The following is a 22,932-nucleotide window of genomic DNA, read 5'->3' as shown; positions in this document are numbered from 1 at the left end:
TGGTCTAGCCTAGTAGGAGTCACATATTCCACTTTGGAATCCTGAGTAATCTGTCCGAGTGAGTTCGACAGGAGTCATCATGGGTTTGTCCCTCATAAACCTCGTTCTCGTGACCAAGATGCTATTCTGCAGGACCGACAATGAACCTAAGCTCCGCGATGAATCTCCCACTCTCCATGATAACATCGCCTCGATGCTCGATATATTTACCGGCCGAGTCAACAAGACCATATACTTTCATCTTTTCAGGGACCTTAAAGATTTGTTTCTCGGCATTTGTCTTGATCTTACCGCCACCCGTACCAAATGGCCCTAGCCTTCTTTCCGTGGTGTTGATAATCAAGTTGAAAATGACTTTCTTGGTAGCATCCTCGGCTAAAATTCCTGTATTCCATGAAGCTCCCGTGATAATTTCATCATCGTCTAGAAAGATCGATTTCTTATTGTGACCGAAACCACCAAACCGAATGCCGTCATTGGCCTTGGTCTCAGCCAGAAGCGAGTCCACTGCGAAGTCGTATGAGACTTCGAATCTGACGATATTCGAAGGGGCTGCTTTCTGCAGTTCGAATACATGATCTGTGAGATCGGGGTCATCGCGAATGTATTTCTTTTGGTAGATCCTGTCATAATCTCCCGTCCATTCCAAAGCTTGGTCGGCAACACTGTCGAACGTCTTGATCAAAGACTCACTGGTCGCGCTGAACTCTTTGGCAATATCAAAAGACCTTACAGTCGAGAGATCCTCAGCGTATTTGGTAGCCTTGCTTGTAAGGTTGGAGACCGCGTCGAAAACCGCTTTCATCATAATCGAATGTGCGCATGCGTCTAGTCGTATCACCGCGAGGTTGTGAATTGTTTTCGTAGAGTCTTCGTAAGGCAATTCACCAGATAATAGTTCAAGTTCAATGATAGGAACATTGCAGTTTCCACCAGTTCGTAGAAAACGGCTCATACGAGCCCACGGAAGACCCCGAGATGATTGGCGATCTCTGGCAAGACGAAAGAGTGAAGCGACGGGCATCCGAACATTGACGGGGTAGCTATCAGCTGCGATGCCAAGTGTGCAACCGACATAGTACAGGAGTGCTGACGCGCCAGCAAACTCATGACCAAGACCGATGATCGAGGCTAGAAAGAACCACTGTGCGAAAGATAGAGACTTGCCGACACTCTCAGGGCCATGATATTCGAAACCTCCATCAAAGATAATGTTGTTGAAATCGCCAGATAAGCCGAAAACCTGATCCCAAGTTTTACCCTGAGCAGCGGCAATGGTTGCCACTGCTTTGAACAGTTCTTTTGCTCTCGCCTCACAGGCTCTAGCATGCATGCTATGCTGCTCATAGTAGGACTGGCACTGTTTTGTCAATCCAGTATATCGTTGCCCGCGCTCGAATGTGCCCATCTTCATTTTGCGAGTATGACCTATCAGAGAGAGAAGTTAAAAAAAAGTTGAGGGTTGTTTGCCAACTATTCCCGAAACTCGAGGTCCTGTTTTCCTTTTATCTTAGTCTTAAAAGAATCTGCCCAACTCAGCCGCAGCTGAATGTGACTAGTCTTAGCAGTTGAATCATGGCTTTTTGCCATGGATGTAATTGGTGAAGTTTTCGCTTAAAGTACCAGAGAGGAACAGGAACAACGCCAACATCAGTGACCCCTCGTTCAATCGTTCCGCTGTGGTTATGAGCAGCTAAGCCTGTCTATATGTGATTTATCTTTTGAAAACGGCACAAGTCCTTACCGCCCGTCAGGAGCTTTTTCTTTAGATCATTGCACGAAAGTCGACATACCTGCTCCATACCTGTGCGCCTCAGCGAATCAAATATGCCCGAACTGTATAGGGTAAACCCTCGAATTTGGTCTCACGGCCATCACTGGCTCTGTCTTCTTTCAAGACGGCCATTACATGTAACACTTCAGGCCATCAAAGTTCGCCTAAATAAGTGTTTTCAGGTGGCCCCTTACTGTAGATTACTCTCTTGATGAATTAAGCTCGAATGATTCCGTGCCATCCGTGGTATAATTTGAAGGTTGAAGTTAGATTAGCGACAGTGCACGACCGGCAATTCTCTCTATGCGTAATGCCGGTGTGGTGAAAACTCAAAGTGTAGTATTGCGGTATTACTAGGGATATCTAATTTCTCTCTCGTATTTAGACCTCAGGACAGTATAGACCAAACTCTGTTTAGAAAAATAGCATTGTCTTTTAGAATCACTGAAGAGCGGCAAGCAGATATAGTAAAGCGCTTCTTTTTGCTTGTGATGTCATTCGGCATATCTGTAACATTCTGCTGGAACAAGGAATCGCAAACGACAGTTTGGATTTATCAACATGTTCACAGGAATGGACGAGAACGTACGTATCCTCACTAACAATATTCTGTTTTCTCAGCAGCAATCTCACAGTCACCCCATCTACCCATGTTGTAGCGTTCGATAAACTTTCTCCCCGCGTCGCGGCGGGCGACGATAGCGCAACTTACACCTACCCAAGCAAAATAAGCGTTTTATAGCATTGTCTAATTTTATCTTGTAAAGACAATGTAATTTCAGATAAATTGACTCTCGAGGAGATAAAAGGTTCCGATTCCCTCACCATATGCATCTCACTCACAAGCTAATATCCTCGAATTGACTTCGTCTTTGTACCATCAGCAAAATCACTTTCCCTCGTTAACACCATGACCCGTCTCAGCCATTTCCTTCTCCTGGCTGGAAACCTGCTACCAGTCTTTGGGGCAGCAACCAAGTCTTCCAATTCAGCCAAGGTCCCCGAGCCTCAGCAACCGGGCATTGTCTCCAACTGCAAGTCATATTACCTTGTAGAGAAGGGTGAAACCTGCTCCGAGGTCGCTGCCAAGAACAAGATTTCCCTGTCCGACTTTCTGGAATGGAATCCCAAGACTGGTACTGATTGCAACGCCCTTTTGGCAAACGCATACGCTTGTGTTTCTGTTACCGAGACAAAGGGTTCATCTTCAGCAAAACCCCCAGCGAAGAAGTACTCACCCACTCAAGCTGGCATCGCCAAGAACTGCGCCAAGTACGCTCTTGTTGGCAAGACCACGACCTGCAAGTCAATCGAGACGCAGAACAAGCTTTCCTTTGCCGACTTTTACAAATGGAACCCCGCTGTTGGCAAGCACTGTCAGGGTCTCAAGAAAGGATACTATGTTTGTGTTGGTGTTGAAAAGGCTGCGACTCCGACGCCGACCACTCCTGAGAATGTCACCGGTAACAAAGCGCCTTCGCCGGTTCAGAAGGGAATTACCAAGTCGTGCAACGAATACCATCGTGTTTCTAAGGGTGACACTTGTTCTGCTGTTGCGTCAGAGTTCAAGGTCGATTTGGCTGAGTTTTATGAGTGGAATCCTGCTGTTGGCTCCAAGTGTGAAAACCTTTGGGCTGGGTACTATTATTGTGTTCGCGTTGCGGGAGAGAAGGCAAAGGCTAGTGTACACACTCCCTCTCCCAACTAGAGCGGTATGATTAAAGGACCTCGTTCAGTATTGCAATATCTGTTTTAAGTTACATAAATAATAGTAATTAGCTACCGTTAGATTATTTCAGGGGGCTGCGTACACTGAACTCTTGTTCCAAGGGGATTGTGTATTGATGGTCTATGTTATTTACATGCCTTTTATCTACTTCAAGCAGTCCATATAGCTAGAACAACATTCCTAACCCAAGGAGGGCTGCAGCGACCAATGTCCAAACCATGCACTGATGTCTGTTGGCTCCTGAAATAGTGACTGGTGCAGATGGTGCCTCTTCAGCTTCCGATAAATGATTGTGTGTGGACTTGGGTGCCTGTATCTCTTCGGTAATACTTGCTTCGGTAGTAAAGGTCGTTGAGATGCCTTGCTGGCCCTGAAAAATAGACGATGACAGTAAAGGATTTACTAGGGTACCAGATTGGTGTGCGGAGATAGCTGTCTGGGTTGCATCACCTTGTGTTGGTTGAGGCTCGCCATTGTTGGGCTCCGATGAGCCTTGACCTGGAACAGAAGGCTGCTTATTGCCTTGTTCTGGTTGAGAGCTTCCTTGTGATTCTGCAGCTGGCGTAGGAATATGAAGCTGGCCGGTCTCATAGCCAGATGGAGAGTTGCCTGGTGATCCCAGTGTAGGTCGAGCAGATGGCTGGCTATTCTCGCCGTCTGGAGAATTGACATGTGATCCCTTTGTAGGTTGTGCAATAGGATAACTATGACCGCTAGCATCTACCTGATAACCCCCAATACAACCATCAGGCGTTGTAATCACCGGAGGTCCATAGCTCCCACCGTTATTGTCAACAGTGACATTTTGGTCTCGCAACATTCAAACCCCGAGATTACCAGAGCCCCATTGCCGAATGGGATCTCAATCGTGATCGCCTGGAAGCACTCAGTCCTCATAGATACTGTGGTCTCCACTCTGACCCTAGCTGGGGCAAATCAAGTCTGGTATTTCCATTTGCAGCCTATGAAGCCAAAGGATGGAGTGGTGATCCTCGGGAAGCACGACGTCAAGCGTGCTCTGCTGGATCAGTATACCTCGACATGCTTGATCGTCTAAGCAAGGTTCCCGGGAAGCCTGGAGATCTTGATGGTGCATACCAAGCCGAAGACAGTCGAAATAGCCAGGTCTTTGTCTTCACATCCTTTGGTGCTCACTGGCATATTCTGGTTGGTTATAGGCGGCCACGGCTTGCAAGAGAGCATTTGGGTATGTCTGGTATGAGCAAGACTGTATATGTAAGCCCAATCCGTATTTTGAACTATCATCGCACTAATACACGAGTCTATAGGACTTCCAAAGAATATGGAGCGGACGGGTGTCAACTGAGCGTAGAGCGTGGGAGTTGCTTTCCTTGATCGATCAGATACACCTTTGGGGCGTGACAGTCTTCAGAGATTTTGTCATACGACACTTAAAGCCATGGCACGAGTTTGGAAAGCGATGCTATGTCAATGATATCGACTTTACTACTTCTTCTTCTGATAAGCGTATCAGGATTTTCGACGAGTCGGTTCGTTACTGGTTCCTGTAATGAACTAGCCGAATGGACAAAACACTTCCCCCCGGAGACCCAACTGAGATTCAGAGACGCACTAGGACATTTTCTGTTTCAAGCTAATGCAAGTTATTGTTTGGAAACCAGAGGCAAAAGCGATTCATTTATTTCCTTATTCAACTGCATCATCGGTACCAGCTCAAAGACTCACCTTGTTGGATATCCTTTAGGATCTCTGAGGGAGTCCATGCCCATCTTTATGATTTTCACGGCTTAGAGCCGGGCACTGAACTGCACCTTCACTTAAGCGCAGAAGAGCTAAGAAGCCGAAAGCTGCGTGTTTGGCAAGTCGGACAAAGATTGTTTCTCGCTGACCGTCTAGTCCTACACGATGATGACATGGAAGTCTGGGGTGGGCCATCGGGTAAGAGGAAGTTCAAAGAAATAATGGATGAAGAAAGCGATGACAAGGGTAATTGCGGTGATAACACAAAAACAAAGAGAAAACTTCGATCATACTACAGATTTTAAGCTTAGCCATGCGGAATTATGGTTTGCAGAATTGTATTTATTAGAAGCGACATTGGTGGAATGTAACTATCTTTACTGTCAATCTCTTGACGACTATTAGGGCCCCTTTGAACTCGTTTCTAGGTGCTGACATATACATCAACTGAGACTTGAGTTCCATTGGGTAAGCCGTGGCGGAGCTCGCCCTGCGCCTGTGTTTGTAAGCAAAATCGCCAACTCCGAGAGCTCACATGTTGACAATACGATTGAACATGATGTAGGCTGATTAATTAGCTATCGCGAGAAGTGACTGAGCGCACTATATAAGTAGTTCAATTCCTTTGATGTAGATGTTACTAAATCAGTTAAGAAATAACACTTACAAACCTACTTGAGAATACTTTGACCTTTTATCGTTAATCTTTGACAAGATGGTGGATCATAAAGAAATATTACGACCTGTACGTCACTGATTGAGATATCTTCGCCGATGGCTAACACCATTGAAGAAGTATAGTTTCGATGATATCCCATCCTTAGCAGGCAAAGTCGCCCTTGTCACAGGAGCCAAGTGAGTATCACCGCGCTTGCAGCAAGGTGCCAACTAACAGCTTTTGTAGTACTCCAGATGGTGTTGGTTATCACATCGCACATCAACTCGCACTCAAGGGAGCAAAAGTCTACGTCGGCGCCCGCAATCTTCAAAAAGCAACAAAAGCGATCAGAATCATGCTTGCCGAATCACCGCAGCTAAAACCCGAATCTCTTGTTCCGTTTGCCGTTGACATGGGAAATTTCAAACAAGTCCAATTCGCTGCGAGAAAGGTTGTTGCAGAAGAGCCTCGGCTTGATATTTTGGTCAATAACGCTGCTGTTCTCGCCAGACCTCTCGATAAAGACGCAAATGGCATCTCAGTCTCATTTGGCATCAACCACCTGGGCCCTTTTCTTCTGACCAGGGAGTTGTTACCGCTGCTTAACAAAACCCAGGCTGAACATCCTGGTGTGCGGATTGTGAATGTTGCTTCAACGGCTCACTACGATGTTCCGACGGGTGCAAAGTTTGGATCACTAGAAGACTTCAACAATACTTATGGTAGTGAGGATGAGCCTTTAGCTAATTATCTCCGATACGGCTACTCCAAACTCGCAAGCATTCTCCACACCAAAGAACTTCAGCGCCGTTTTGACCAAGAAGGCGTTGATATACTAGCACTTAGTGTTCATCCCGGAGGAGTTGCAACAAATGGAGCGGCAGGATATCTTGGAGGCAGAGACAACGACATCTTCCGATCGAACCTCTCACCTTTCGAGGGTGCTATTACGCCTTTCTTTGCTGCTGCTCACCCGGAACCAGCTCAACAAAGAGATAAATATGCTGGATCATTCATCATGCCGTTCGGTGGACTGAAAGAACCAACTGAGGATGCGAATAACGCCGAGTTGGGGAAACAGCTTTGGACAACGTCTGAGAAGGTGGTCAGTAGTGTGTTGGACTGTTTCATTTGGGATAGCATATTGATGCCGATGGGGGGCATTTTTAACATCGGGCAAAAGGCGTAGACACTTGTGTTTATGGGTTTCTTATTATTCTCTTCATAGACTATTTCAATTGATTCTGCTTCAACTGTACTGCCCTTCCGACTACCGTCTAAACACCTCAATGTTTAAAACGACCTGGAGAAGGGAGCTGATTGAAGAACCACCATCCAGTCAGGATTGTTTCTACTCACATTGTCCCGTCAGCTAATAGATCTTACCATTTATAACTTAGCTGTCAAAAGGTCGTGAATATATGTGCACAATCATTTCTCTCAATTAGCTCTCAGCCGCCGTGATCCTCAACTAAACATGCACCATTGAAACCTTGATGGCTCCTCCTACCATACTCATGCAACACAACCGCTTGGCATTACTCTCCACGTCCAAATGATGTAAACAACACCTGACTCTCAGACATTTCCCAACATGGCAAGTATAACCACCAAGCAAGACTCCTCTTCTCCACAAAACAATGACGCTGATCTCTGGGGTTTCCCCAAAGTCCCCGGAAATAGTGAAAATGGCTCGGTTACAGAGAAAAAAGTGGTTCCTGGAATCTTCAGTGAATATAAACTTGAAATATTCCACGGTGATCTGCATGTCTTCTCTTCGTCATTGCCCTCTTTTCTTTTTTATGAGTTCTCGAAGGCTTGATTCACAATGAGAACTTGGTTCGGTCGTGGCAAGAAACTGCAGCGCGCGGTAACATCATGCTGTCTTTGCGCTTTTGTTCTCTATGGCTATGACCAAGGTGTCTTTGGTGGCATTCTTGAGAATGAGGATTGGCTGCGACAGTTCAATGATCCCGGCGATACTTTGACTGGATTCATTACCTCAAGCTATAATCTGGGCTGTTTGCTGGGATGTTTTAAGAATTTCTTCGTTGGCGAGAAGCTTGGTAGAAGATGGACTATTTGGGTGGCCATGGGCTGGATCCTTGTTGGAGCTGCTTTGCAAGCCACAGCTTTCACACGAGGACATCTCATTGCTGGGAGAATCGTCACCGGCGTGGGCACCGGTCTCAAGACATCTACTGTTCCGATGTAAGTTGCAGTATAGACATTTCCCGGAATTTTTAACCAATTGCTTAGGTACCAATCCGAACTTTGTGAGGGCACAAAGCGTGGTCGTCTCGTCTCCGCAGAAGTCATGTTCGTCGGCATCGGCATCGCCTTCGCATACTGGTGGGACTTTGCATTTAGCTTCGTCGGCGGACCATTCGCATGGCGTTGGCCCCTAGCGTTTCAAGCCGTCTTTGCATTCTGGGTCATCTTTGTCGTATTTGGTGTACCTGAGTCGCCTCGTTGGTTACTCAACCACGGGAAGAGACAAGAGGCCATAGAAGTGCTATCAGCGGTCTATGATAAACCAATTGATCACCCCGATATTCTGCGAGAAGTCGAATCAATCGAGGCAGCTTTGTCGATGGAGGCGGAGGCCGAGGGAAGTACTTCTTGGGCTTCGACTTTTAGGAAGGACAAGGTCAGCACTAGATATCGAGTCTTCCTTGCCTGGTTTGTGCAGTTCATGAATCAAGCCGGTGGTATAAATTTGGTTGTTTACTATATCTTGGGTAAGTCTGAGTCACACTCCAGTCATCATGTTTCAAAGTCAAAGCTAACATGTCTCAGCTGTCCTGACGGCCAACGTCGGACTCGAGCATAGACTTGCCCAGATCATCGCGGGGTGTATTCAACTAATGTTCCCTATCGGGTCTCTACTCCCCACTCTGGCTTTGGACAAGATGGGTCGTCGATCTACCATGATGTGGGGATCTGCTGGGCTGTCGTTCTCAATGATGATGGTAGCCGCGCTTTTATCTCAGGCAGATGATACATCACGAGGTCGAGCATTTGCTGCTGGATCAGTAGCGTTCTTTTTTACCTACATGCTTGTCTTCGGTGCGAGTATGAACTGTGTTCCGTGGGTTTACGTCCCCGAGATCCTCCCTCTCCATGCTCGAACCAAGGGAACTGCGATTGGCGTCAGTTCCAACTGGCTCTGGAATTTCACAGTGGTACGTCTTACTCCCCAACATCCTTCTCTGTTTGTTTATAATTGACGATTTACAGGTCATGATCACTCCCATTCTCATCAACCGCCTTCAGTGGAAGGCCTATCTCATCTTTATGGCAACCAACCTCATTTTCGTGCCGATCATCTTCTTCTTGTATCCTGAGACATCTAACCTGGCTCTTGAAGAAGTTGACTACATTTTTGCTCGTGGTGAGAATACTGTTCAAGTGGCAAGGCAGATGCAGAAAGAACTTGCTCTCCATGGACGTTTGGCGGATGATAGATATCCTGAGAAGGCAACAAAGATGAAAAGCAAGTCGCATGAGAGGGGTGATGAATTTGTTGAGCATGCACATGCTTGAGTTCTGGGCCTACAATAAGAGCTTTGGGCTATTTGTGTTATGAGATAGCGCGACGGGCATGCGGTGACCCTAATCATTAGAGCCTAAACATGAGATACAGATTACAAATTTGAACATGATTATGAAACCCATCATATGATTCCTTAGGGTACATTGGTAAAGTTGCATGAGAGATATAGCTTCCGGCGTTCACTCCATGACAGGCAATTCTCGAAATGAATAGCCTGGGCAGTGATTGAAGAGCATTGAAATCAGCGGTGAACACTGGTAACAAAGGGATAACTAAGGGTGAGCTAAAGTCAAGGTCCCTGAGGAATTAAATTTAGGCTACTTAATAGTATCCATGCACTCTGCAGGCTAATCGGATGTCGGCACTGACTACTGAACTGCCGGAATATTAAGCTTTGGCATGAGACGACGAACAGGTATAATTTATATGCGCCGGACGACACGGATGTCAACACGAGCAAAATGAACTATAAGAAGCCTAAAAATGGCGGTTCGTCTCGTATTTTATATATATTAGACTTTCTAGAAACCCTGCTGCTGGAGAATAGGTATATCAAAGGACGACGAGGGTGAATGCCCAATATATATTGTCCATTCTCCCGTTGGCACTACTTTCATTCCAAGCTGACATTCAGAAAGGAAACTTAGCTTGCTTTCTTTTACTGACAGTTTACGCCAGAGGTAAGTGTACTTAATAGATCCCCATAATTCGTTAAGAAAGCCACAATATTGAAACTCAAGCAGCTCCACCCGTCCTTCTATCTACCCATCATGTTCGCCCAAGCCGTCCTCCTCATCGCCTTCGTGTGCAACGTATCAGGCACACCCTACGTAGTCACCGACCCCAAGGATCTTCACAGCACCTGGTCCAGCGACGACTACAAAGCCACACACGATACCCATTCGATCCGGTGGGAGTTCACCGTGAAAGGAAGAAACGGTGTACCAGACCCAGGAAACTTTGCAGCTTCATGCCACGGCCTGCAGGTGATTTCGGACGACCTCGATCTGACGGGGAAGCCTGACTTTGAGCGCTGCAACGACACGGCTTACGAGGCTCGCCAGTACTTTTCCGGGGAGTACACGACTGTCGAGGTTCGCCGCACCGATTACCCTGATCTTGGGAAGGAGGTGCAGATCTCGGCTACGGCGAATTATACTTCGACCAACGATAATATTGTTAATGGGCACTTGAAGTTTGGCAATTTCCAGACAAAGTTCATTTCTACACCTATTGAGGGTTAGAATTACGTCATAGAATTACTTGCCTATAATTTACATATGGAACATCATGCTTTGAATATCTCATCGGCGCTCAGTGTATATCCCCCTCTTCACCTGTAACATCATCATCTTCGTGTGTATATGTGCATATCTTATTCCCAGCATTATGCAGAACATTTGTGTTCTTTACCTTTGTGTTGGGGCTGAAGCCTCCTTTAACTTCATAATTTTATCACAATATTATGCTGAATAGAAGTACTTTGAATCACGAGAATGAAAATGTTAACGTTCTATGTATAGCAACAATCTCCATCGTGTAAGGTGGCGGCCAATCTTACCGCAAACGCAACATCAGGAATCATATACCATACTTTTTCAAACGCAATCTCAAGATCCCCGAATTGCTATCTCGCGATATTCAGAATATCCTCAATTATGGCCCCGAAGTCGCCAGAATTATAACTCCCGGCATTCACTCCGAGAGTCGCTTATCTAAGAACCTTCCCCAACCCACTAGTTACCCCTCCCTCTTCCGCCCTCGGATAAAGCACCATCTATCGGAAAACGATCTCTTAATCAACTCATACCTTTCTCTTTATCCAAGTTCTCCTCTTATTGTTGCTGGAATATTCTCAACTTTCATTGGAAATAGCAGACATGGCAACTTATCATATTCGTGACGTTGATAACCGTGTAGAGGGGCGTCTCGCTCTTGTCACAGGAGCCAGGTACAACATGCACCCTTATGATCCATTTAATGCTAATTATTCTCAGTGGTGGGATCGGTTCAGCTATTGCCAGAGCTCTTGCAGAAGAGGGTTGCGATGTTGTACTGCATTGCAATGCCAGTCTGGTGAGTTACTCAAATCAACAGAATGTCTCATACTAAACCATGTTTCCAGCATAAAGTCGAGGCTTTGTCTAAAGAACTAACATCAGCTCACCCTGGTCAACTCTTCCCTTGTGTCTCCGCCGATCTCAGTTCTCGCGATGAAACTCGCGGCTTGGTCGACAAGGTCTTTCAAAGCTCGAGCATCTCCGCCAAGCACAAAGCAGTATCCATTCTCGTCGCGAATGCTGGTCTCGGCAGGCGCATCCGAGACATCCAGAATATCGAAGAAGATGACTGGGACTCGGTCATGGAAGTCAACGCGAGGAGTCAGTTTGTGGTGGTGAAGGCCTGCTTGCCTGCTATGAGGGCGCAAAGCTGGGGCCGTGTGATTCTGGTCGGAAGTATTGCGAGTACCGGTGGTGGTATTAATGGGTGCCATTATGCGGCAACCAAGGGAGCTCTGAGGTAAGATACTGATCATTATTGCATGAGAGACGAGAACTGATATCTGAAAGCTCGATGGGCAAGAATCTTTCAACTGTCTTGGCTGGCGAGGGAGTCACAGTCAACACTGTAAGTTATAAACAAGTTGTCCCCCCGCAGATACTGATAGGAGGTCCAGATTCTTCCCGCAATGATTGGCTTTACAGACATGATCCCAACGCCAAAAGAAACGTGAGTGCTCTCTACAGTCTGAAGGTTCCCCTAAATAAGCTGACCCGAGACCTCAGAACATGGACAAGAAAAACTGATCTGGAGGAACTCAAAGAAACAGATCCAGGCCTGGCAATTGCAGCAAGCGTCCCAGTACGCCGCCTGGGCCATCCTCAAGAAGTTGCCAACATCGCTGTCATGTAAGTAAACTCTCTATCATTTTGGATAACTTCTAATGTTTCGAAGGATGGCAAAAACTGGATATCTCACAGGGCAAGATATCATCTTGTCTGGTGGTTTGAAGTAGACCCATAGTTTCTCAAGGCTCTGTGCGTATAACTCTGTCAATTAAGGTGCGACAAAGACCAAAAAGAACATACAACACCGGGGATTCGCTGGTCGTCACCGACCCAACTACTAATCCGGCGCTTCGCAGCTTGACGATGGGGAGCGGACGGGACCCCGTATTCTCTACGAGCTTTGGTCGTATGTGGTTGGAGGTCGGAGTAATGTCCGTTATAAAGGAGGAACCAGACAGATGGGAGGAGTGTACAGTGGTGAATAACGGGCCTGGGTGTTCCCTTTCCCTAGCTGAGATATAAAAAGAGACTGTTGAAACACCAAGGTGTTTACCTACAATAATTGTTAAGTAGAAAGTCTGCCCGTCGACTGCCTCTATCTTTCACCAACAAACTGAGACCTTCATGATGAGTTCGCAATTATTATTATATACAGTGAATGAAGACAGAAGCAAAAGTTCAGTTTGTACACTTAATCGACAAAAGATAAATATCTGGAGCGACGCAGGCCTGATTCGAACAGACGCCTCCGAAGAGAATAGATTTCTAGTCTATCGCATTAGACCACTCTGCCACTGCGCCTTGATGCTTCCTGATTGGATGAAACCCCTAGCCCATATTTGCAACATATTACTCCATCGGTTTTCTCTCGGCCCCATCTTCATTACTGTTGATGAGGTTCTAAGACTTATTTCAGCTGAAATCCCCCAAAGCCATTCTCAGTACAATCTTTCAGCGTGTTTGTATAAGTTGGAACACCGCCGAGGTAGATCAAGCACTCGCGGGGCTTGCCTGGGATATTATCTCCCATATACCACTAAAAGAAGTTAGCTATCTGGATTTCATCCACGAAAATGAGTTCAACATACCGACTTGGTGCTGGGTAAAAGAGAAGCACTAGCAATGTCCCGGACCTTGGCTCCCCATTCAGCCTCTGCGTCTTCACGGGCCTCAATCTTGTGACGGCCATGGGTCGACATGTACTTCATAACCTTAACAATAAACTCGCCCTGAGACTCAGCGCATGTCGGACCATTGCACAAAGCCGTCGGTGCTTGAGGTCCATATGTGAAGAACATATTGGGGAACCCAGCAACAGCCATGCCGAGGTACGTTTTCGCACCAGCCTCCCACTTATCAGCGAGTTTCACACCCGATACTCCACTGATGTTGATATCCTTCAGACCGCCAGTGATGGCATCGAAGCCGGTTGCGCAGACTACAACGTCAAACTCCCACTCCTTCTCAGTTGTCTTGATACCACGTTCTGTAACTTCAACAACTGACGTGGCGTTGACATCGACCAAGGAGACGTTGGGTTGGTTGAAGATCTCGTAGAAACCGTTCTCAAGAGAAATCCGCTTGCAGCCGAAACTGTATGGTTGTTTCTCCGGAGCCAGAATCTCCTGGAGACGGGGATCCTTGACGCGAAATCGCACCTTGGATTTCCAGAACTTATAGGCCTCGGCATTCGCGTCCTCTCGAAAGATCATGTCTTGGTAGTTTGCAAGCCAAAACTTGAAATCGCCATGGGTCCATAGTTCTTCATATACTGCACGACGTGTCTCGGGGTCATCGCTGAAAGTGTCGCGGGGATAAAAGTTGAAGTCAAACCCACCAAAGCTAGCATGCCGGCCCTTGAAAACCTCATTATAACGCTCTTCCGAGACTGACTTGTCGTTGCGAGAGTATTCAATTTGCTTCATAGGGAGTGCCATGTTGGGCGTTCGTTGAAAGAGCACAAACTCGCTTGCAACCTGGCTAAGCTCTTGTGCAAGCTGTACACCCGTGGAGCCGGTTCCGATGACAGCGATTTTCTTTCCCTTCAGATCGGGTTCTTTTGCAGGCCAGTATGAAGGATGGATCCAGAGACCACCAAACTTGTCGATGCCCTTCCAGTCGGGCGTGTGTCGCTTGGCTGCAAAACCAGTGTTCAAGAGTAAGTATCGCGCGACGAATTTCTTGCCGTCCTTACTCTCGATTTCCCATCTGCTCGCTTCTTCATTCCAGACAGCCTTGGAGATATACGTGTTGAAGAAGGTGTCCTTGCGAAGGTCCCATTTCTCAGCGACGTATGAGAAGTATTCTCTCAGCTCAGCACTGCCGGGGAATCGTTGGGTCCAGTTCCAGTCACGCCATAATTCGGGGTCAGAGAATTCGTAGTGCGGTATGGCACTATCAACTCGAGCGCCTGGGTATCGGTTCCAAAACCATACGCCCGCGTAGTCAGAGGCCATGTCAACGAGTTTGACATTGTAGCCTTCTTCACGAAGACGTTTGAGTTGGTAAACACCACCGAACCCACCCCCGACGATGAGTGCATCGAGAACTGTTGTATTGACGGTCATGGTGATTGTATTTCTGTGTCAGAGATTTGGGATCGTCTGCTTGAGATAGAGACTTGGTCGACAGTGGGATCAGAAGGCTCAGCTTATGTCAAATCCCATTGAGAACTGGCAATGTTACTTGGTTATTTATGCTTTCATTATTGAGATCTATTAGAGGTATATATACATAGTCTGACTTTCTCTGAATATCTCGTCCTTTGACAGTCTTCGGGAGACTTGCACAGCCTAGAGCTTCCCGGAGCATCGGAACCTAGTTCGGAACATCAGACGAGGCAGTCTGAGCTTCGGCCATCATAAATATCTAGCACGCTAATTTCACTTCCATATATGTTTCAATCAGTTTGGAAACATAACCAGCCAAGCAATGCCAATATCTTTCGGCTCGGATGTGGTGTTTGCTGTCGGTATTTGGGCTCTACATCCGAAGAACCTACTTGAGGTTCTGTTCCGCGGAACAATTGGCAATCTTCCGAAGAAATGGCAAGAAGCCGATAATGACTTTCTTTACATCAATAAGACATAATAGCCGATGAACTAATTCAGGAAAAGCATTATTACAAAAGGCCTCATCCATCAGCGCTGCCCTGTAACCTCTCACAAGAGCTGAGAGTACGCGTTCCGATCATTCCAATCCAAAGCAGTCTTCAACACGAGTTTTATGCATCTAATTCATCAAGGATAAGAAGTTTGGCCAATATGTCTTCTTACGCTGACTCCTGGCTCCAGGTAAGCTCCTATGATACCCAATCTGTTATGGGCACTAACCCGTACAGTTTGAAGAGTCTCTCGGCGGCGTTCGCCCGGTCTTAAAAGGCTCTGTGGAAGAAATGAGAGATCAATTCAGCGGACTCGGCTCTCTCCTTTCATCTCAATCTCCTCCTTTTCCAGAGAATAAGTTGAAGATCAGTGATGGAGAAGTAGGTGGGGTTGCATATCGGACCTACGCGCCTCGTGGTTCCGAAGCCAAGAACTTGTCCATTGGTGTTTTCTATCACTCTGGCGGTTTTGTTGTAGGGGACCTTGACTCTGAGGATGGCTTTTGTCGAAATATCGCACTGAAAGCCAACGTGGTTATTTTGAGTGTTGGTTACCGATTATCTCCTGAACACAAGGCTCCAACACATTTAGAGGACGCTGTGACTCTATACGAGTGGGTAAGTGGGATACCAAGTTCTCCGCCTATTTATGCGTGCATCAAGAACCTCCGCTGACGATTTCGATTCGTTAGGCTTTCGACAACGCCGAGATCATTGGCGTCAATTACTTCAATATGTTTACCATCGGCACATCAGCTGGCGGCGGGCTTGCCCTTGCCGTTGCTCGAAAGGTGGTCCTTGGTCAGACCGATCTTCCCACGGATGCTATCAAGGGAGTTATTGCACTATGCCCAGTAGCATTCCACCCACGAAACATACCAGCAAAGTTCCAGACGAAACACTCGTCCTACAACGAGAACAAAGACAACGTACCCATAGTGGATGAGGAATCTCTGTTGCAGATGTTTGACAATACGGGTATCGATCCTAGCGACAAGAACTACTTCCCATTGCTGGATGATAGCTGTTTGAAGGTGTTCCCTCGGACATATGTCGTAACCTGCAGCATGGATACACTACGGGATGACGGAAAGGTTCTTTACGATAGCCTCTCCTCCGCGGGCGTGGCTACCAAGACCAACCACTATGGTAATATGCCTCATTGTTTCTGGATAGTCCCATCTCTACCCGAGACAGAGGTGTTCTTGCACGAGTTGATAAGCGGGGTCAACTGGGCCATCAAAAGTAGTAATTAGTTTAGCATGCATGTATGTAGTACATATATTTCACAATTGCCTCGTGCCCCTCTCAACGTATCAACTATATGTAGAACACATTCATTTCATCGACTCAGAAAGAAGACCTTCTGATTACATATATCACAGTCCAAACGCCAAATTATTCGGCCCCAGGTTTCCTTCAACCTCAAGACTACTTACATCTACAGTTGAGAAAAGAGGAAAACTAGCATCAAATGAGTCGAACTCGATTGTTGTAGGCGTGGGAAGTGAGAATGCTTCCAAAGCTTCATGCGGCAACATACCCATCAGCCCCCTATCCATGTCTCCAATAGATTCTTCGAATGACCAAGTATCAAGGACTTCCTCGCTTTGGCTGAAAACACTCAGAGACGTTGTATTTGCTTTTTCATGAGGATTCGGAGTCTGTGGCCTAGATCCATCGTGGACAGTACCAAACAGATTCCGCACAAGAAGACTCTGTCTCTCCATTTTCCGGCGTGCCCTCTCGTCAACGTATATGTTGCAAGCTGTTTGTAGGTTAACGATAGTTTGTAGTGCACCCTTGGCGACAGGATCATGGGTACTGAACCTGGCCATCAGGGATCTTACACCGATCATACTTTTCTCAAGAGGGAAAATATGATCCAAGTCATTGAAGTAGGCGGTCCCAAGTACCAGCGCTGCAACAAATAACGAGTTCACGACAAACGGGAGACGTTTTGGAATTTCTCGATTGTCTCCCATTACTTTCAGGAGGTCAACTGTCCGCACAGCAGAGTCAACGCAGGAAAAAGCGAGGACTTGCTCTGGCTCAGTTGCAGCAGTTGGGGGTTCCCACTGACTCATGTCCTGCGCGGATTTGTTCATGTGTTTGGAAGCGCTTTTCGTCAAGGAGGGTCGAGCAAGTAGCATGATCGTCCAATAGTAAGCTTCTTTAAGGTGGCATAGGCCGATATTTGGCGTTTCCTTCCCGTCGGCTTCATCAATGAATTTCGACGGTTTTATGCTATCAGTAGCCAGACCCAAAGGGAACTTATTCGCCCATTTCCGATGGTGCTCACTGATCCGCTCCAAGTGGGTGTTTGAGACTTTTTGCGGAGAGTAGATATTGGTAAGGATATCTTCAAAGATAGCGCAGAGATCATTAGAAGCCGAGTAATTCTCGTCGATGCCCGTGTTTCGAGTTTCGTGTGTTGATGGTGGTCGACCAAGAGATGCGCTCATGAAGAGATCCAGAACGCGGAGAACTTTCCAGAGCCTCTCTCGTAGAAGATATTCAGAATGCTTGAAATGCTTGTTGATATCGTGTCGCTGGATGCCGAGAGCGTATGCCGCGCGGACAGCGCTGCCGAGGTACATGAAAGCGGCATTCCGCCGCGATGCACCAAGCAGGTACATAGTAATAAGAATGTTGGACTGGACGGCGGATATGCTAATGTCGTCCATGATGATGGACGCGGTCAGGAAGCGGCCGTAGTTGAAATACTGCTCCGCTTCCCGGTCCTTATTCTCAGGGCATGTCTGGGCACCAATGGCAAACACGAGGAAGAAAAGAGCTGCTGAGGCTTTATCCTCTGGTTCATCAGAGCACTTTTGGTACCAAGATGCTATAGACTAGCTGATTTTTTCTTCCTCGAAGAGGTTGAGTACGCAACTGGTTGAGCGGAAGAACCAGGAGACTAGATAACAAGCCTCTTCCTCCCCGGGCTTGACTGGCGTATCATCCATGATGTTGACGAACCATGTGGAGCTGTCCGACGGTTTGGCCTCAACCATGAGATGCTGTAGAGCATCCTCTGTGAATGCACAGGGACCGACTGAATCACGAACTAGTCGTCGGATAATTTGTAGGAATGACAAGTTGGCTGCGTCGCCAATAAAGACGAATTTCCCGTGGCCGTCTTGTATGAGCGTAGAGAGTTGCGGACGATCTGTATGGGCTTTGGGTAGATCATGTCCTAGCTGGTTGCTAAGCTGAGACAGAGTCTGGTCAAAGACCTCGATAGAGGAGGAGACGCTTGGTGACATAGGGTTCTGTGAGTCGTCCCTACTAGGTGTAGGGTTGACGTAATTGGGTTGTACACTCCGAACCCTGCGCTTTGTTGTCGGAGAAGGGGTGAAACTGCATTCGACATCCACTCCGCGGGTGATGCAACGGCCACACGGTTGGCGGCCGTCACAGCGCTCTTTGCGACGTTTGCAAGTGTAGCAGGCATTGGCGCATCGACGGCGCTCACTGTCTTTGAGCTTACGAGAAGGCATCGTTCACATAGGCGTAATAAGTAGAAGTAGAGACTAGAAAGTACGAGAACAGTCAAGACTTCTGGGGACGAATAGTATTTAACTTATTCAACGGGACCTACGGGTGTCACAGAATGCGGGGTTGGAATATCCCCAGGCACGCTAAAAGAAGCGAGCCTATTGAGCCAAATCGATATCTGGTTTAGACTTGACTAGGCGCGGCCACGTCTGGAGAACCTGGTAACGAACAGGCTGAGTTCAGCAACAATCTGTCTATACTGCAACCCACTCGGTAACACAACACCACTTCTGCAATGTGATAGAGGATAGAGCTCCATACGACGAGCGCTGCAACTATTACTTACAAGCCCTTCCAAGACAGTCATAACTTTACATCTTTAAATCACAACTTTCAGCCTTTTCTCAAGTCCCTTCTAGGCCCTCACTAATGTCCACCGACCATCAAAATGGACAGTTATATAGCTTGATAAGTATGTAATAAATGGTTCAGTTCGCAATCAGTAACCGATCACTGTCTAAATAAGTTCCAGGAACGGCACTGATCTCGGCTAGGAAGATCAGTGACAAAGATCATGTGGGTGAGTAAGAGCAACCTTCGGCTCTGCCGAGGTGAGGACGAGGTACGTGGGCTAGTCTAACTCTACCTTAGTCCTTAGTCTACCCCACAACTATCGGAACCTTTTACTGCTGCCCCAGATCCGACCCGATACAGGATACTACAGCCGATGGCTAATATTGTATCAACTATCTCGTGAATACTTGGGGAAATACCAGGGATCTCTTTCACTATTGCGTAAACAGATTGCTTAAAGAAACAGGTCTCAGCTGATTCTGAATTAAAACATACCCAGGGAGAAGAAAAGCTTTAGACCAAAGAAACAGATGCCAGTTAGCTCGGAGACAAACCCCAAGCATATTGAATTCTATTCCCCTTTCTAGAGCTGAGGTCCTACCTCTCTAAGCTAAGTTGGTGCTGAGCTTGGGCTCGGGTGCCGAAGCAGGCCTATTTTTGAGTGTGAATACTCCGATTGAATATTATGAGACACCTCTATCAATCAATTAAATTAAAATATTTTAACTCTATACTTAACTTGCAATTGATATTACTGCGATATCATTATTCATATTAGCATCTACTTGTCTTTATTATAAATAGAACTAATGCAAAGCTCGTCATAATTCTACTACTACTGTTTTCCATAGCTAATGGGCTATATCATTAACTTGCCAGTTCTGCCTGCAAAGCAGAAGAATCAAGCTCGTCAAAACTAGTAGCCTGAACCACACACTGAATACCCTCAAGGTAGTTCTTAAGTCCCTGCTTAGCTACAGCGTACACCATTCTATCCTGGTGAATCGTTATTTAGAGTCCTTGAAAACTAGGGTGACTTGGTTTAACAGCTTACCCTTGTCGTCGCTTCGTCAGGGGTCCAGTGAATCAGAACAAGCTTTCCGCCTCTGGGTGACCAGTCAGTTCTTGAGCACAGGTCAACACGGTGGCTCCTGGGCTGTATACCTATCCTGGAATGGAGGGATCTTACACGCAGCAGAAGCGCAGCGATAGGGATTCCCATCCAAGTCAATGAGCTTGACTTTGCAGTCCTCCCAGGATGAGTCATAGTCATATGAAAGCGGGATAATTTCGGTATTGTCATGATTGAGTCCGAAGATAATGTATCCGAAAGCATCTCGGGATACCTTGTGCAAATTCCGGAATTCCTTGGGGACCGCCTCCGAAAACCCGACGCTACAAATGAAAAGAGTAAGCGTTGGTAGCACTCATTGGGCGGTACCTAATAAACGCAATGTCTTTTTCACATGTTGGGTGAAAGTTCCTGGGCAGATCGCTTTCCTATATCAAGTGATGTTGAGGGGGACAAACCTAACCTTGACAGCATTGTTAGAACGTTAGCCAGAGTGTCATATAGAAAAGCGACTTACCATTTTAGTGGATAAGTTATGAATGACTCGGTATCAAGGATAGCAATAGTGACTCAATAGAAGCTCGTACAACTCGTAATCGGTATGGAGATCTGGTTGTATGCCTTGAGAATTCAGAGAAGAGAACGGGGCGTCCTGACTTACCAGGGGAATAAATACTTAAATGCAAAGACATGGCTTGACTGCAAAGATAATTAATAGACAAGAAGTCCCTTCATACTATTGTACAATTGGTGGGCAGTAATGCAATGCATGCGCTGGGATACTGAAGTTCTGTTATGCTCCGAGCGACCCGACACTATCGATCTTTAACTCCGCTAAAAGATGCCACTTGTGTCTTGACGTGGCTCTCTATGCCTACGATCGGTCACAGATTAGCGGTTCAGTTGCCCTCAGCCTGACAATCCTTCTATTCTTGGAACAGCTTGCATTTTGGTCAGCAACAAATGTTAGAAGCTTGCAGTTCAACTTGACGTCTCAATTGTTTCAATACGACCCGGACTCTTGACAGAAAAGGATTCAAGTCGTACGTTTCTTGCATGTTCTAGCATGCCTACATTTCAAATGGGAGACTTGGCTGTAGTATTGTACTATTATTCCTATCAACTCTTGCATGTACTCTTCCATATTTTAAGCTATTGCTGTTTACACATGCTTCCCAACATTCCCGAAGGATGCCCTTCTCCATCAGTTCCTGTCAATTTCTTCTTCAGCCAAGGAATCTCTTTCAAAGAATACCGGTATGCTCTGAACAGCGCATTTGACTCCCCAGGGAATATTTTGGCAGTGGCTTGGTCAGGATACGGCGCAAAATGCGGGTTGATAAACTCCCAGCAGACATATCCATCCTTAGTAACCTCAAACAACCGTCCAAAGGCACTCTCGCAGAGTAGTGTGTTTCCATTCGCCAGTCTCTGCGCACTACCCATAAATGGAGTGAAGAAGTTATGCATCTGTGAGCGGTCCCTGTACTCCCAGACAATGTTCTTCGTTTGTCTATCAACTTCGATGGCCCGGGTGTAAGTGATAGATTCACCGTTGCGGAAAGCTCCATTGTCGAAGATGAGAATGTTGCCGTTGTCGAGTTCAGTGGCGTTGTGTTGTTGAGCAAGAACTTCTGGACCGAGTTTCCAGACGATGTTACCTGTAGATCTTTCGATGACTATAACGGCTGATACGGATCGGAGTGATGCGAGGATGTGTTTACCGTCGCGCATAGGGATGACGGAGTTGATAAGCGGGTAATGCTCTCGGGTATAGTGAGGTTGAAGGGGGTATTCGTCTCGTGGGAGACTCTCCGAGACCTTCCATTGCCAGACGAGATTTCCCTTCTCATCAACCTCATTGATGGTGTCGGCGTAAGTGATGCCATCGATCTCGCTGCCCGGGACACCACCGATAACTTTCGCTGAGTCCTCCGGAGACAGGGCCTCAAGACCGGTATACAAAAAGCGACCATCACCGTAGTGGTACTGGTCATGATGACCCAAGTCATCTGTGAACTGACGCACCACTTTGCCATCGGGATCAAGCTCACTCATCACACCTCCACCATATTTGTTGAAGAAGGGAAAGGGAAATGGACCCCCATCTTTGGTTGTGAGTTCAGTTGTTCGAAGAGTGTTGACAGCAAGGTTTCCATTGGGCAGAATTCTGGCATGGCGACCGATTCTGCCGGGGAGTTTCCACGAGTGGACTTCTTTGCAGTCAATGTCGACAAGGTGAGCTGTGTCGCTGGTCAGGGGGCAGAAAAGGGTGTAGCCGCCGAAGGATTTATCCTTGTCGACACCTGTGAGACCGACGCCACGTCTTTTTAGTGTGTTTTGTTCCATGGCAGAAGCTTAATCTGCTGACTTTATGTCGATGGTAATTGTTGGAGCTTGGTGATCGTTTCAAGACCTGTTGAGATTGCCTTGCTCGATGGGTTATCCGATCTGAAAACAATATCAACACTCTGAACTTTGCCTTGTACTTGTAGACAATTCTCTCCTTGTAAAATGATATCTTCAAATAAATATTGGCGTGATATTGCGAAAACATCAACCCTACGGCATCCCGGCGGTAAGCCTGCGGGATGCCGTCGGGATGCCGCCGGCCGATAACGATCCGACGGTCCCTCCTTATCACCGCCGGCGCCATCTCATCTTATCAAGTCCT

The 22,932-nt window shown here is 46.8% G+C and overlaps 12 protein-coding genes and 2 non-coding genes across 14 annotated transcripts; 7 read left to right on the top strand and 7 right to left on the bottom strand.

Annotated features, from left to right (window-relative positions):
• Positions 1-4: 4 nt before the first annotated feature.
• On the bottom strand, positions 5-1,414 carry FOIG_13941 (uncharacterized protein; the record flags this gene model as incomplete). Its single annotated transcript, XM_031215118.1, has 1 exon — positions 5-1,414. One exon carries the CDS (start codon positions 1,412-1,414, stop codon positions 122-124), a length of 1,293 nt encoding a protein of 430 aa, XP_031055144.1. The 3' UTR covers positions 5-121.
• A 1,270-nt stretch (positions 1,415-2,684) lies between these two features.
• FOIG_13940 (uncharacterized protein) lies at positions 2,685-3,482 on the top strand (the record flags this gene model as incomplete). Its single annotated transcript, XM_031215117.1, has 1 exon — positions 2,685-3,482. The coding sequence occupies one exon, from the start codon at positions 2,685-2,687 to the stop codon at positions 3,480-3,482; it is 798 nt and encodes a 265-aa protein (XP_031055143.1).
• Positions 3,483-3,669: 187 nt separating this feature from the next.
• On the bottom strand, positions 3,670-4,323 carry FOIG_13939 (uncharacterized protein; the record flags this gene model as incomplete). The annotated part of the gene is made up of 1 exon (XM_031215116.1): positions 3,670-4,323. One exon carries the CDS (start codon positions 4,321-4,323, stop codon positions 3,670-3,672), a length of 654 nt encoding a protein of 217 aa, XP_031055142.1.
• Positions 4,324-4,544: 221 nt separating this feature from the next.
• On the top strand, positions 4,545-5,035 carry FOIG_13938 (uncharacterized protein; the record flags this gene model as incomplete). Its single annotated transcript, XM_031215115.1, has 2 exons — positions 4,545-4,739; positions 4,793-5,035. 2 exons carry the CDS (start codon positions 4,545-4,547, stop codon positions 5,033-5,035), a joined length of 438 nt encoding a protein of 145 aa, XP_031055141.1.
• Positions 5,036-5,940: 905 nt separating this feature from the next.
• Positions 5,941-7,072, top strand: FOIG_13937 (uncharacterized protein; the record flags this gene model as incomplete). The annotated part of the gene is made up of 3 exons (XM_031215114.1): positions 5,941-5,970; positions 6,019-6,080; positions 6,130-7,072. 3 exons carry the CDS (start codon positions 5,941-5,943, stop codon positions 7,070-7,072), a joined length of 1,035 nt encoding a protein of 344 aa, XP_031055140.1.
• Positions 7,073-7,667: 595 nt separating this feature from the next.
• On the top strand, positions 7,668-9,429 carry FOIG_13936 (uncharacterized protein; the record flags this gene model as incomplete). Its single annotated transcript, XM_031215113.1, has 4 exons — positions 7,668-8,094; positions 8,143-8,624; positions 8,683-9,068; positions 9,124-9,429. The coding sequence occupies exons 1-4, from the start codon at positions 7,712-7,714 to the stop codon at positions 9,427-9,429; spliced, it is 1,557 nt and encodes a 518-aa protein (XP_031055139.1). The 5' UTR covers positions 7,668-7,711.
• A 750-nt stretch (positions 9,430-10,179) lies between these two features.
• Positions 10,180-10,683, top strand: FOIG_13935 (uncharacterized protein; the record flags this gene model as incomplete). The annotated part of the gene is made up of 1 exon (XM_031215112.1): positions 10,180-10,683. Exon 1 carries the CDS (start codon positions 10,210-10,212, stop codon positions 10,681-10,683), a length of 474 nt encoding a protein of 157 aa, XP_031055138.1. The 5' UTR covers positions 10,180-10,209.
• Positions 10,684-11,223: 540 nt separating this feature from the next.
• On the top strand, positions 11,224-12,790 carry FOIG_13933 (uncharacterized protein). The gene is made up of 7 exons (XM_031215111.1): positions 11,224-11,390; positions 11,437-11,515; positions 11,565-11,959; positions 12,010-12,067; positions 12,117-12,169; positions 12,226-12,348; positions 12,395-12,790. The coding sequence occupies exons 1-7, from the start codon at positions 11,320-11,322 to the stop codon at positions 12,453-12,455; spliced, it is 840 nt and encodes a 279-aa protein (XP_031055137.1). The 5' UTR covers positions 11,224-11,319; the 3' UTR covers positions 12,456-12,790.
• On the bottom strand, positions 12,522-12,636 carry FOIG_13934. Its single transcript, XR_004093456.1, has one exon. It is a non-coding gene; the product is annotated as a 5S ribosomal RNA (ribosomal RNA).
• A 157-nt stretch (positions 12,791-12,947) lies between the features above and the next one.
• Positions 12,948-13,029, bottom strand: FOIG_13932. The gene has a single exon. It is a non-coding gene; the product is annotated as a tRNA-Ser (tRNA).
• A 106-nt stretch (positions 13,030-13,135) lies between these two features.
• On the bottom strand, positions 13,136-14,795 carry FOIG_13931 (uncharacterized protein; the record flags this gene model as incomplete). Its single annotated transcript, XM_031215110.1, has 2 exons — positions 13,136-13,264; positions 13,317-14,795. 2 exons carry the CDS (start codon positions 14,793-14,795, stop codon positions 13,136-13,138), a joined length of 1,608 nt encoding a protein of 535 aa, XP_031055136.1.
• A 696-nt stretch (positions 14,796-15,491) lies between these two features.
• Positions 15,492-16,587, top strand: FOIG_13930 (uncharacterized protein; the record flags this gene model as incomplete). Its single annotated transcript, XM_031215109.1, has 3 exons — positions 15,492-15,521; positions 15,569-15,949; positions 16,024-16,587. The coding sequence occupies 3 exons, from the start codon at positions 15,492-15,494 to the stop codon at positions 16,585-16,587; spliced, it is 975 nt and encodes a 324-aa protein (XP_031055135.1).
• Positions 16,588-16,710: 123 nt separating this feature from the next.
• FOIG_13929 (uncharacterized protein) lies at positions 16,711-18,834 on the bottom strand (the record flags this gene model as incomplete). The annotated part of the gene is made up of 2 exons (XM_031215108.1): positions 16,711-18,179; positions 18,228-18,834. 2 exons carry the CDS (start codon positions 18,832-18,834, stop codon positions 16,711-16,713), a joined length of 2,076 nt encoding a protein of 691 aa, XP_031055134.1.
• Positions 18,835-21,410: 2,576 nt separating this feature from the next.
• On the bottom strand, positions 21,411-22,607 carry FOIG_13928 (uncharacterized protein; the record flags this gene model as incomplete). Its single annotated transcript, XM_031215107.1, has 1 exon — positions 21,411-22,607. The coding sequence occupies one exon, from the start codon at positions 22,605-22,607 to the stop codon at positions 21,411-21,413; it is 1,197 nt and encodes a 398-aa protein (XP_031055133.1).
• Between the last annotated feature and the right edge of the window lie 325 nt (positions 22,608-22,932).

This window comes from Fusarium odoratissimum (assembly GCF_000260195.1).
Source record: "Fusarium odoratissimum NRRL 54006 unplaced genomic scaffold supercont1.37, whole genome shotgun sequence".
Lineage (NCBI taxonomy): Eukaryota > Fungi > Ascomycota > Sordariomycetes > Hypocreales > Nectriaceae > Fusarium > Fusarium odoratissimum.
Note: the sequence above shows the minus strand (reverse complement) of the source record. Positions and strands in the feature narration are given on the sequence as shown.